The 14572-nt window shown below is 41.9% G+C and overlaps 1 protein-coding gene across 2 annotated transcripts in view; it reads right to left on the bottom strand.

Annotated features, from left to right (window-relative positions):
* RAD51B (RAD51 paralog B) overlaps positions 1-14572 on the bottom strand; it is a 579424-nt gene that overhangs the window by 85074 nt on the left and 479778 nt on the right. For both annotated transcript variants that reach the window (XM_019641386.1, XM_019641387.1), the window contains exon 8: positions 3018-3121. In XM_019641386.1, the coding sequence (XP_019496931.1) occupies positions 3018-3121 (104 nt within the window). The remainder of the gene's footprint in view (positions 1-3017; positions 3122-14572) is intronic.

Below are 14572 nucleotides of genomic sequence, written 5' to 3' on the forward strand. Positions count from 1 at the left end.
AACTAGACTGAAGAACAAAACAACAGCAACTTGTCTGTTCCCCTTCCCCTGATTCCCCAGTGCTGTTCTCCTCCCCCAATTCCCCAATAAAATCTTAAAAAAAAAAAAAGATTAAAAATGTTGCAAAAAAGGGTGGAGAAGGATTGAAGCAGAGTAGGACAGGAGTAAAAAATGTCAAATAGAAAAAAAGCTAAATTAGTCCAAGAGAAAATGTTTCCCAGCTTCTTAAGAGAGTTTTCACAAACACTGCAGCAGAATAAACAAGAGAATTAAGTTGGCTTGTGCCCTGATAAGGAGATTTCTTTCTTGGTTATATAACTTTACAATGTTTCCACAGTGTAAAAGAAAATAATCAGCCAGGGAGGACTCTTCCCTTGGACTATACAATTCAGCTCTTGGGTTAATCGGCTCGCAGATCTGCTCCACTTGACCTGATCCCCTTCCAGCCCTGTGATCTCAGACGAAGCCTCACATTCAAGAGTGCTGGTGTAGCGCTCAATGACATAGAAACGGGATAAAACATAATCTTCATTCCATAACCTTGGTCCCTTGGTGTAATGGCCTCTGCTTGCACATAGGGGTAAAAAAATAAAGGGAAAAAAAAAATCTACACCTGGTATCTTCTCCTAGTGGCTGGTTTTCCATAGGTCTGTCTGTCCTGGACTGATCCAGGTATAGTCTCCTACTAAGTAGTGTTATAAAGCAGTGTTATTCAGAGCAATTACCTTAAAGGATAGCTTTCAAGTACTGTTTTGTGCACATATCCCAGGAAAGGTTTCTCTTCATATGGCTTCTCTACGTTGTCATGAAGTAAGACCACAGGAAAGGCTCAATGAATCACTAAGCCTGCTCTTCTGGGAAGGCGAGATTAGGTCAGCAGATAGAGACACATTTTCTCTATCAAGCTTTATCCTAGTTATTAGGCCACTACTTTAACACTTGGTCTCAACAGACACACACACGTCTATAGAGGAAATGCATGTTCTTTTGCCTGGGTTGGCCATTTTAAGGCTGGTCATGTTTTACTTTAATATCTCATTATTGTTTGAAAACATGATTCAAAAACATTTAACTCTGCTCTTGATTGATTAGTAATGATAGTAACAAGTTCCCCTTTGTAGATTAAGGTGACACCACTGACCCACCTAATAGGATATGCGTTGATAGACGATTACTGATCCATCCTTACTTTGCTCCTGGTCCTGCTCATGACCAGTGGCCTGCATTTGACCTTATGAGGCAAGAACCAAGAGCCACCAAAATCCTCCAGTCACCAAAGAGACACAAAATAATAGCATTTGTCTTGCCAGCCACTTCCTACTGACACTAACAAAATGGAAATGACTGGTTAATTTATTCAAAGAAATAGAAAAGAAAAATGTGGCACTAACTTCCTTATTTACTAATAAATGCTAACTAGAATCAATAAAACTGGGACCCCGGTATCCATGACACCATATATTACCGACTGAATCACAAAATCAGTGTATAAAGCCTAAAATGTAAAACAAACTACAAGTTTTCAAGGAGTGGGCTTAAGAATCCATGAAAATGACTGAATCAACACAGATTCACAATAAATTTTGCTTCCTCAATTAAGAGTTCAAGTAGTTGCTTGACAATCCCTAATGATATGCCCGATAGCTGCAAACAGGATTTATTTAATAAAATTTATAACCTAGGGTAGAAACTTAGGTCATTTGGTTCTACAGGAATATTTTTGGATGCGTTTCACTGAAAAGAGAGGTAATGGATTCAGAACCCAGGATACGAATCATCAGGGAACAGGTATCACTGAGGTAATGAGCACGCCAGGGCCTGAAAATTCAAGAATGTTCCCCTAAACGAAAACAAGCAGCTCCATCTTCTCAGAACATGGCTGACTCAATCATCAAGCTGGAATGTTATTTACACAGTCCCAAGCAAACCAAGAAGAATCCTCTGGTCTGTAACCAAGGGCACTCGGAAAGTTATGTCTGGAACGGGCAAAGGCTCATGTCTGTTTTTGATGATTCCTGACTCCCTGAAAAGGAGCCAATTTACCTAATGCAGGTAAAGGGCAACAATTCCTTTCCCACCACCTCCTCCGGAAAGGACTACCAGCGTGACACGTCATGCCTCTTTAATTAATAACTTGGATTTGTTTTATTTAGGAAAATGGGCAAAGCTGGGTTCTGAATTCTGCCCCATCCAACAAATGAGAATAATCACCCTGTCTTCCTCATCCTCCTGCTTGTAGGGGAGGTTGTAATGGAACCTGGTCCACACAGAGGACAAAGCTGAAGATAGATGTCGGGAAAAATAAAATTCCTCATTAGAAAACATCTTAACAAAGAGGTCAGGCTGTGGTGGTACTTTCTTTGGGTGTGGAGGGGAGATGAAGAAATGGGTAGAAATTAACATTTCTATAATAAATGGAAGGGGGAAATTCTCATTTGAGGCCAGGATAGAAACCAGTATTGGGAGCTCTGAGAAAGTCATTCCCCTTTTGGAGGTCTCCCTAGCATCATCCAGTACTTTAAGCTACTGGTTTATGAGTTAATGCAAAAGTACCTAGGATCTGGGGAATAGTTTATTCACTTGGCAAGGTCTGTATGGTCTAAGGTTTTCAAAGCATACTAATTTAAGAAAAAGCACCATCACCATTTAATTTGTACATGACTTATCTAGAGCTCAACAGATGATCAGCTAAGTGAAATGATCACTCACCCTCTACAGGTAGAGAATTTGAGATCCCTGGGTGTGGACCTGGGTCCCTTACAAGCTATTGGCAAACATCAGGAGGTGCTAACTCTCTAGGGTCCATTCTTATAATTTGTACTGTATGTTACTTGTCTTCCCACTTCATTTGAACTGCCGTTGGGGCAGGCAGGGATGCTGGCTTCTCTACCTAGACCCTGCCAGTGTTGGACCAGGACAGACAACGTGGCCAATGCTTTCAGAAAATGAACATTCAGATCACTAGGTCCGACTTGTTCTCAACCTTGAATGTCACAGGACATTGTCAAAGCACTCACCTGTCTTCTCTCTGAACCAAGGTGCTGGAAAATCAGCCGGGTATTTACACTATGGCTCCAGGTGTTTCCTAGTGCAGCTGTCACACAGCTGGATCCAGAAATCCCTGAAATAAAGCAGAGAAGAGCTACGATGATAGATGCCCTTTCTTGTGACGGTGTCTCACGTACGCAAAAGTCCAGTCATTGCTCAGTGCTCAGAGGGTACTCGGGGGCTCATTACCCTAGAAGCTGATAAATTAGAGAAGGAGAGGGGTTAAGGAATATGAGACTGAAAATAAAAGCCAGCATGAGTTTCCTTCAGCCTCGGTGTGAGTGACCACTGCTGGGCTAAAAGGTAACAGAGTTATAATATCAATAAGAGGTTGCACTGCAAGGCAGCTTGGAGCCATTGCTAAAGATAAGCCAAGCCACTCAACATCCATGGTAGAAAGGCATAATACTACTAGGTAGAATAAGAGCTGGTTATGAAACAGTCTTAGTTTAATAGAGTTGTAAGACGTTTTTAGCTTGATAAGATTTTTAACTCAGTTTTCCTTATCAATATAGAAATGGTGGCATATCCATATAAAATTCCTTTGCGCTTCCAACTCCTGCACGCGTGCACACACCCAGAAGAGGAATGTGGAAGATCTCACCATTTCATATCTCTGTATTACACATCCTTATCCCAAGAGAAACATTCTTTTGCCTTCTAAGACTTTTCTATAAGGGGAGGATCTAAAGGAAACTGTCTGAGTTTCTGGTTTGCTCCACGTTGCACATCAGCTGCTATCTTACATCTCCAGGGCTTTACTGGTGCCTCTTGACATCACCAGGAGGAAACCATTCTGCCTTCCTCCTCTTCTTCCTCCTCTACTTCACTATTCAGTAGCCAGCCTTCGCTATCACATCTAGCACATCCTGAGGCCTCCTCCGAACTCCTGTGCTCACTTTGGGCCTGAGCCATGGGAGGAATCCTAGTCTTTGGAGGGCATAGTGGAACATTTTAGTCTGCCTTGTATCTTCAAGATCCCAGCTCTCTTCAATGAGGAGATAAATTATACAGAGGTTGAAGCCGACTAAATTAGTTAAAATGAAATGAGGCCTTGTGTTTCTTATTTGTTGCCTACTCACTGCATCATCTAATGCTCACTGTTCAGTGTGGAGTGGTCATTGGTCTTTCAGGGCGTTCTACCTACTTTGCATGACTTTGAGGTCCTAGGACCAAATACTATAACAGATGAATGTGGTTTAGTGGTTCTGGCCTGGAAGTGATTTTGTTGACAATGTCCAAGTGGGAGTGCTGGAAGTGATTTTGTTGACAATGTCCAAGTGGGAGTGCTACCAGCATCTAGAGGGGAGAGGCCAGGGATGCTACTAAACATCCTGTAACATGCAGGACAACCCCCCAACAAAGAATTATCTGCCTCCACATATAACTGTGCTGAGGTTGAGAGCCCCTGGGTTAGGACGACGCCAACCATATATTTTTTTCTGGTTCAGGCAGGTACAGGAATACATTAGATGGAAATCAATGGGGGCCTCAACAAGCCTGGGGATTTCAGACTAAAGGAGAATTTAGCAGAGGAGAGGATAAAATTTGGGGCAACCTTGGTTCATCATACACACAATTCAAAACACACACAAATTAATGTGAAAAGAAATAATCCAAGTTGTGTTGATCTGATCACATCACTCCCTTACTTAAAACCCTTTGGCAGTCTTCTGTACCTGAGGATAGAATTCTAACTCCTGAAAGGATACATTCTGGGCGCTTGGTCATCTTCGTCTGTATCCCTCTCTGGCCCCATCGCTCTAAGCTCGCATTAGATCATCTTCTGCAGCTTCCTGACTTCTTGGTCCTCAACTTTCTCAACCTCTTGTCAGCAGCTGATAAACTTTCACCCTCCTTTGGCATCCAATATGCTGGCCTCTTCTGCTTCTCCTTGTACCACATTGATTGCTTTACTTTCTCTGTTTTTCTTCTCCCTCTCTTCTTAGTGGGTCCATGTTAGGAAGCTGGCCACAACCCCAATTTTTCCTAATACCCAAGTGCCTTCAGTGGTCAGGAAATACACTAATAAAGAGGCCAGGTGTTTGCATTTTAACATGTAGACTTCTTTACTACCACAAAGAGATGTACACTATTCCATTTCTCTTAAAAAAAAAACAACCTCAGTCGACCTTTTAGTTTCCCCTTCTTGATAGAGACACATTAACAGAGAAATGTTTTCTACTATAAGAAAACCAATGCTACAAAGCAAGAGCAACTGAATTTTCTCCTTTTTGCATTTTTATAAAACAGCTTTATTAAGATAATTCACACATACAACCCATCCATTTAAAGGGTACAGTTAAATGGTTTTTACTATATTTGGAGTTGTCCAAACGTTATCACATCTACTTTAGAATATTTCATCACCCCAAAAGGAAGTCCCATGCCCCTTAGTCATGAGCCTCTAACCCTTCTTTTCTGCCCCCAGCCCTAGGCAACCATTAATCAATCCTCTTTTTGTTTAATCTTAAGTGTTAGGAGAGGATGGGCAGTGGTGGAGACTAGTGAATTAGCGGATTTACCCAGGATCTCAAGGGGGAAGCCCTGTCCAGCTCCAGCTGTTGCTATCATGTGGCAATATGAGTTCATAGTTAGCCACATCTTTTGATTTTTTAGAAGAGAAGGCAGAAATCAATATTTTAAGTACAATCTCCTGATTTTAAAATGTTGGTTAATTAAAAAATTTTTTAAAAACACACAAACATGCTTATGAGCCAGATTCTGACCTATTCCCAGCAAGCTGCTCAATATGGCATGTCTTCACTATTGACAAGGATGACACCCCCGTGTGGGTGATTCCTAAGCCTTTGTCTCAACCTCTGACTCGCCTCAGCTCCTCTCCTCTGTTTTGAATCACAAGAAGTTATTCATTATGCAAGGCTGACATAACGAATTTAACACCATAAATTCAATATTTTCAAATCGAGCTCCTATCTTCCCATATAGATTTACTCCTCTTTCTTTGTCCCTTTCACAGGCCTTCCAGTTAACCTGGTTTGAAACCTCAGTTCCATTGAAAAATGTCTCCTTCTTCCATGCTCCTCACTTCCAATAAATTGTGAGGTCCTATTGATTTAACTGTAAAATCTCACCTACATCCATTCCCTACCCTTCATTCTTCCTACCCCAACCTTACAACAGACCCACGTTAGCTTTCACCTGAGGATACTGCTACAGTTTTCTACCTGATCTCCATGCTGCTGTCAGTTTCTCCCACCAACGCCTGTCCTCTGTTCTACCGCCCAGTTACCATAACTTCCTCGCGCACACATCCAAGCACACTACCCTCCCATTTGTGATCAGCATGCTCAAAAGCTTTCAGTAGCCCCCAAGTGCCTTCAAAGAGTTCTAAGTTCCTAAGGTTGGCATTCGAGGCTCTTCCAGCCCGTGCCTAACCTGTCTTTCCACACCTCTTCCCTCCAGTCCACTTCATGTAGATTTTGCTCCAATTTAATCACTTCTTCCCCGTGCCCCCTCCATACCACGAAGACCTCTATGTCCACACGTTGTCTTCAATACCACTTCCTACATGCCACTTCCCTGATCACCACAGAAATAATGTTTTCCTCCTCTAAACCCCCATAATACTTTCACTCTCTCATGTTACTGCCATTTTCTATCCTGTGGTATATTACTTGTGTGCTTTTCTTATCACCCATAGTATATATTTCAAGACGGCCAAATCCATCTCTAATTCATGCTAGTATGCCTGACTCACTTAACACAAGGTCTGAGACACAGAGGAAGCTTGTAAAATACTGGTTAAATAGTTAATGAGTTACTCCTACCAGACGTTGAACCATGTCATATACTTGTTTTAGCAGCAGATTTACATTCTTAATTCTATCTTGCTTAAGCTAAAATGCAGAGGTTTACATTCTTCAGGCAAACTCTAGAAGCCTGTTGCTTAGATGCCTGCTAAGTGATAGGATGAAGTGAGGTTGAGCTTTAAAGTTTGCCAAAGAAAAAACTAGATGTGAATAATTAGAAGTCGCTAATTAGTTAAGCATTCAAAATTTTTTCTTGGTAATAAAATTGTAAGAGCTTCCCAGGTCTAGAAGATGCTTTCAGCAATCAGAGCCACATTTAGCCAGCAGTCACTATTTAAAGAATTCCATGTCTCTTAAACCAATGAGAATGGTATTAAAAAAGTACCCATAAACTTTACCTGTTTTCTGGATAGGTATGCTCGGGTCCTAAGGACCGCGAACACAAATGATTATGGAAAAGTTTCCAGTGAAAACCCTGAGTGAGCAAGCTTGAGGAGATAGATTTTCAGTAATGCTTACAAACATTAAGCCACCTACAAGAGCAGTAACGGGAAGGCCTTGCAAGCTAATGATAATAAAAGACGACATTTTTAAAGAACTACATCTAAGTACTAGGTAGGCCCTTTATATGGGGAACGCTTTACATCTTGTTTGAGCTTCATATCTTAGTTCCATTTTTTTATATCCTCGCAACCACTCCATGAGGTAGGTCATATCATCCCTATTGACAGACTAAGGCTAGGAGAGATTAAGTAACTATCCCCAGGTCACATGGCTGGGTAATGACAGAGCCAGGGTTTGAAACCTGGCTGACAGAGTCTTAACATCTTCTCCAATTAGCCTTTTCCAGGCTCATCTCATTATGTCAAACAGCCTACTACTCTGCCAGCCAGGGGGGGTCCCCGAAGAGCTTGAAAAGCCCGAAGGCCCATTTCTGGGGAGAGACTGACAGAGGTGTGTTGTGAGCATCTTATCACTCACTCATCTAAGCTCTGCGTGTCACTCAGACTCCACTCAGCTTCCTCTGTTCTGATGTACAGTGATAACCCAGGGTAAAGGGTTTCCAGAAAGACATGCGTGCCCTGGCTTGGCAAGGTATTTAACTTGGCTCAACTGGCCCTGCACCTGGACTCATGCAAGTCAGGTGGCCTGCAACTCACCCTCTCTGGTTGCAGGCTAAAAATCTGGTCAGGGTTAGAAAGTTATTTCACTTAATAGGGTCTCAAATATGGGAAAGCAATCGAAGGGTACGATAGGTGGTGGGGTCACTTGAGAGAGAATTGGGAGATAGGGAAGTGGGGATGATGTCAGTTACCAGAAATGTGTAACTTTATTTTCAACTGGAAAACTCAGTGGTCTCTCATGTCTTTTGACTTTCAAGCATTCCTATGCGAGGGCTGGTATAAGTGATCATTAATGCTGTTTATGGGAAATTTAAGATAGGAGGAATCTGCTTACTGGCTTTTCAGCAAAGGTGATTTCTTGCCCAATGACCTAGTTGGTCAGGAAACAGATAAGTGAATCTTCTCTATGTTCATTGTAAGCGGAAGTTCTAAAAATTGGGGCACGTTCTTCCTCTCTCCTTTGTGATGGCTGCGATGTTTAGACCTGCCAAGTCAGTACGATTTCATTGTACTGGAATTTGGTGGATTCCAATAGAAATTCAAAAATCAAATAAATGAACTGGAATTTCAAAATATTTTCATTATTGGGGACTTTTCATTGTCACAGGGTTGAGCCTGTAGAAGTATCTGAATAAACGATACAGACAAATCTAATTTATTTACTCTGAAGTCAGATCTCTCTAAAAAAGACTGTGGGAACATTCATTTTCCACTCTCTCAGAGGTTCTTTTAGGTAAGTCAAAGCATGTTCTCTTTCTGTGCTTGCTTACCCATCTGTGAAATGTGAATAATAATTCTTGCCTCCAGGCAACCAAAGGTTCTTGGTGACCCTTAGATGAAGATATTTGATATGTATAAGTAACAGAAACAATGATGATCAAACACTAAAGATGGAATTCTGGGAAGAAAACAAGTTTAATCATCATCTTCTACATTGTTTATTCTGCAAATAATGAGTCAAGCTAGTAAAGTCCAGTAATGAAGTGGTTAAAACAACAGATTTGGACTCTGGAATCTCTTTCATAACCTCATACTATCTTTTGGATCCAAAGCCCCACTCCTTTGTAGTGGGAGTATGTTATGAAGACAGATTTCTCACAAGGCAAGGGACTTTCTCCTCTGTACACACAGGGTGCAGTCTTGGGCAATCAGACTGAAGGAGGATAATCAGATTGCTATGTGGCCTTGATTTCCAAAAAGGTAATGGGCTTCTGGTACCAACCCGTGTCAGTATTTAGAAGGAGCCTGTTGGGGAGTCGTCAATGAGTAAGCTTCTTTTCTGAAAACATTTCAGTTTATGACTCCTGTGGCTAAGTATTTCTAGGAGGTCAAACTGAATCTCTAGTACACAACATAAAAGTGTCTGCCATGTAGCAAAGGGGTCACCTTTAAAAGAATAGGATTTTCCATGTTAAAAAAAAATTAAAATGTAAACAAAGAAGTAACTCCCAGAACAGGAACAGAGGGGAAGGAAAAGTTTATAGCCTAAGAGGGCTGGATATTCTAGACCTTTGGTCCCTCCTGCCTCCCTTCAGATGAAAGGCAACTTATTGAGACTAGAAAGGGGGGGGGGGGAAGAACAAGGAAAAATATTTTCAGGATTGAAATAAGTTCAGGGAAGGAGATGATCTGTTACCATTGGAACTGACATTCTGTTTCTTATTTCTTGTCTTCACGTTCTAAAGCATGTTCTATAAAATGCATGATAGCAGATGGTCAGCTGCTGGCTAGGAGGCAGGACCCTGGAGTTCTATTTCTGACTTAGTTTTGGGCTTTTGGTGAGACCAGATGGGAGAAGGAGGGTGATATGACAATGAACATTAGAGTAGGCTTTAGTCATGACCAGTTTTTTCACCTCTCTGGGCCTCAGTTTCCTCATCCATGACAAGAAACGGTTGTTTGAAATGATCTCAAAATTTCCTGCCTGTGCTAAGAACTTTGAATGTATGGTATTTTGATGACACCAGATTAGTTCCTCATTCTGGACCACACTTTTCCAGGAAGTCTGAGAATGCTCTACTCCACGTGCTATCTTTGAATGGTTGTGCCCTACCCAATACCCAGTTAGGCCTGAAGAGAGTTCAGACACGTGGTCCTTTTCCTAGGAGCAAATTTCTCTCCAGAGTAGGCACCTTCTTAGTCTGTCCTACCTACTGAAAGCTTATGATGGGTAAACATGTGTTGGCCACATCCCAGCAAACATAACTTCATAATAAAAAAGCTTAAAGATGGGAGTCTGAGTGAAAGAGTAGGAATTAGAAGGGGATTATCATCCATTACATTCAGTTTCTCCTGTCTAAAACCAAGCCCGTGGAAGTTGCTGAGTGTTACCATATGTTTTTTTTGTGGGGTCATTCATTTAAACTGGGAAGGTGACTGAGAATGTCGGTTAGCCCCAATAGAAGGATGAAGTAGGGAAATATCTTGGATCTGCTTTTTTCTAAATTTGTCAGAGTAGTCGAAACTACCTCAGTTAGTAGATCATTAACTCTTGTTCTATTTGATGCAGAAAGCCAGAATTTTAGTAGCCAACCTAAAAGAGGACGAAAGGGATATAAAAGAGGAAGACTTCCTAGGGTAGGCTATTACTAGAAGAAGCATTCAAGCCGACCTACAAGCTCCAGCAGGCCACAGGGCAAAGGTATCACATAAAAGAGATTGGGATAGGCTCAGACATCTATCCTCCAGCAAAATTAATTTCCTTGGGGGCTTGTGGTTCACTAACTGAACCTGTGAGCCAGCTGTATTTAGTGTAAACTCTACTTCCTTGGGCCTCTAAAATTGACAATGGTCTGTAGGTCAAGTTCCAACGGAAGTGATATTTCTGACCTAGCTCTATAAATAGAGCACTGGAAAAAACCCATCAGCTGCAAATGGCCCAGGGACCACACGCTATCTATTAAGTAAGTAACCGCAGTTTCTGTGCTGCCATTTTAGATGAGAAAAAAAAGTCCTTTGTTATTTATTTATAATCTTCAGAGCTTTGCGATTCTCAAAATACTTTAAAGCTATTAGTCTTCTTCAGATTTACAAATAAAGGATCTGAGGCATAAAACCACATAATGACTGCCTCAATATCATCTGCCCACTGAGGAAGTCCTGGTAAAGAATAAGGCTCCTCCACTTTGCTAAAGCAGAAAATTTCATTCCCAATCTATCTTGGCTAGAGGTGAAAGAGGTGAATGCAGATCAGGGTCTTCACTTACACAACTCACCTAGGCTGATCCAAGTTTCAATAAAACTTCCTTCTACTGAGGAAGGTAAGAAATGTGAAGAAGCCACGAAAAGGTGGGGCAATCAGAACCTCTGGAATGCAAGTCAGGGATGGGTTATTCATCCTCAGCAGAAGGTAGAAACAGAGTTAGCTAATCACTAGGATAAAGGCTGGTATGCGCCAGCACAAACCACTTAAACAATTTGGTTGGCTTTTGTATGGGGAGAAAATATTGTAATTACTCCCAGTCTTATAAGTGGTCATATAAGTTATCATCTAACCAGGAAACTTTTGAACATGAAATGGGAATATTTTAATAATTATATCAGGATAGCAGAGATAAATCAGGACTGTTCTGGCCAAACCAAGATGTATGGACACCCTAAGGAAATGTCCAAAATCAGGATGAGGATGCTCACCCTACAAGAAAATTTACCAACCAAAAGTTCTATGGGGGGTACTGCCCAGGACTTCTCTGCTATGTTTGTGGTGACAATTATGAAGGTCTTTAAAGATAGCTGGGAAAACAACAGGGTTGCACTAGTGTGTCTGAATAGAAAGAAGCAATTCCCACCCACCCAGAGGCCATGGCCCTGAATCCTTTTTCCAACAATACAGCTTTCCTCCTGCTACCTTCTATTTAAAGGGGATAAAAAAATCCTGAATGGTGACCTGTAGTTAGATCTTGTGACCCTTTGAAAAGAAATCTTTAATTAAAAATAAGTTCGCTCACTAGAGAAAACACATGCTATTCTTAAGTAAACACTAGCAAAATAAATCAAAGAAAACAAAGTTTGAATTTGGCTGGTATATTAGATAATAGTATTATATCAATGCTAATTTCCTGGGTGTGATCATTGTATTGTGGTTATATAAGAGGAGTTCTTGTTCTTAGGAGATAAATGCTGAAGTATTGGGGATGAAGGTTTATGATGACTACAACTTACTCTCAAATGAGTCAGCAAAGATAATAATAAATATTATAAAAAATGAATTGATAATGATATGAGAGAGAGAAAACAAATGTCGCAAAATGTTAACAGTCTAGGTGAAAGGTATATGAGAGTTCACTGATGTAGGTTGGCCTACCCTAAGAGATGACCTGGGTTACTGATATAAAAATCAGGACATGGGGCTGGATCTCTGGAGAAATTACTAGGGCATTAGTTTCATATACAAGGTCGGACAATTAAGTTCGTGAACTTGTTGCAACAATGTGGCTAACCTTTTTTTGATATCAGAGAGATTATTTATTATGAATTTGTGCCATCTGGACAGTTAACCAAGTTTACAATTTGGAAATACTGAAAAGGCTGCGTGAAAAGTTAGACGTCCTGAACTTTTTGCCAACAATTCATGGCTCTTGCATCACGACAATGCACTGGCTCACACGGCACCGTCTGTGAGGGAGTTTTTAGCCAGTAAACAAATAACTGTATTGGAACACCCTCCCTACTCACTTGATCTGGCCCCCAATGAATTCTTTTGTTACCCAAAGATAAAGGAAATATTGAGAGGAAGACATTTTGATGACATTCAGGACATCAAGGGTAATACGACAACAGCTCTGATGGCCATTCCAGAAAAAGAGTTCCAAAACTGCTTTGAAGGGTGGACTAGGTGCTGGCGTTGGTGCATAGCTTCCCAAGGGGAGTACTTCGAAGGTGACCATAGTGATATTCAGCAATGAGGGATGCAGCACTTTTTCTAGGATAAGTTTGCGAACTTAATTGTCTGACCTCATATGTGTTTATGCATCAGAATCACTTGGTTTACTTAAAAAAAAAATGCAGAATCCTTGTCCCCATCCCAAACCTAATCAATCAGAATTTATGAGGGGTGAAACAAGTCGGCTCTCTCAGATATAGATCCCTATATACACTAAAGTTTGGGGGAAAGAAAATCACACAGTACATTCACTGTTTTGCTTGCAACTATAGAATTCTCAGACTCCATGGATAGTCTGTGTACTGTCACAGACACATTTGCATTAGAAAATCTCCACCTCGTACCCTGTGATATGGCTCTACATCCTTTTCATCATGGAAGACACCATTCTGGGAAATGCCCTTTGGCCCAGCTTTTAAGACTCCTATCTGCTGACTTTATCCTGCACCTTGCCTCCCAAGGGGGATACAGGAGAGGTGTAAGTGATCTTTAGAAATGCCATAATTCATCTGGTTGGAGTTGTTCTCAGAGGAGTTACCGAAACCCTAATTCAGAAAGGAGGAGGGGCGGCTGATGGCCTGCGGCATGAAACAGGACAGGGCTAGTGTTGGGGCCCAGGTCCCTGCTCAGGCAGAGACCCTCATTAAGGTCCCTCCTCTGTCAGGATCCTTGGCCTGCATTTCTTCTAGACACCAAACACAGCTCAGCTTTCAGAGTTCAAGCTGCCCTTTGTTTCTTCAGTGAGAACAGGAACAGGGTGCAAGCGAGGGAGGAAACAGAATGAAGTGGGACAGGAGATAGCAGTCCTGAGGTGCTCGGAAAACTCCAGAGTACGTAAGTGCATCTGATGAATTCAACTTCAAGTACATTAATAAATATGGCTTCCCTCCATCCTGCAACATTGGTATAAGCATCATTCCCATTTCGTAGACCAAGAAGTGACTTGACTACCGAAACCCACCTAGTCAGTGGCACGGCTGGGGCCTGAGCTCAGGCGTTCCATGGCTTTCTGCTGTCCCAGCTGCCTCCCTTCCGGCACCAGAGAAGCACATCGTTGGGGAGAATGCTTTTCATTATCACCTTGCCCAGAGTGCGAAGATTTATTGCTACGCTTTCCTCCAGCCCCATCTCAAGCACCCCTTTGGGAGGTACAGTGATCATGATAGGAATCGGGATATTCTCAGGTGTGGGAGTGAATGGGATGCTGGCATCACATATGTTTGTTGCCCCTGAAGGCTCTGAGAAGGGAGTAGGGGTGTGTTTTTGGGGGGGGTAAGAAATAGATGAATATTTTGGTGAGCTGATCCCAGCGACCTCAGCACCCTGAGTTTCAGATGAGAACCCAAAGTTTCTTTGGGCTTATTTTCCCAAACTAGTGAATTCAGCCTGGCTGCTGAGTTTCTTCAGCTCAGATTGTGTTTCTCTGACCTCTGGAGCTAGGCTTCCTGAGTCAGGCTAAGAGAAGCTGCTGCCCTTCTCCCTTTTTGGGGTGTGCATGCACACATGCAGGCACATACAACACAACGGATAGTCCCATGACTGTCGCGCCAACACAAGGCTCACAACAAATGGGGGCCATAGAGGAAGAGAAAACTCCATTCGCGACAGAAATTCACAGTGGCCCCCAGATCACAAGATGCGAGGTCTGGACAACGTGCAGATCGCCAGGGTGTAGTGTATCTCAGGCAATGGAGATGACTTTAACTTCCTCAAGTACTCCTTCACAAGAGTGTCCCAATCCCTGA

The sequence above is a fragment of the Hipposideros armiger genome, unplaced genomic scaffold (genome assembly GCF_001890085.2).
Source record: "Hipposideros armiger isolate ML-2016 unplaced genomic scaffold, ASM189008v1 scaffold_59, whole genome shotgun sequence".
Classification (NCBI taxonomy): Eukaryota; Metazoa; Chordata; class Mammalia; order Chiroptera; family Hipposideridae; genus Hipposideros; species Hipposideros armiger.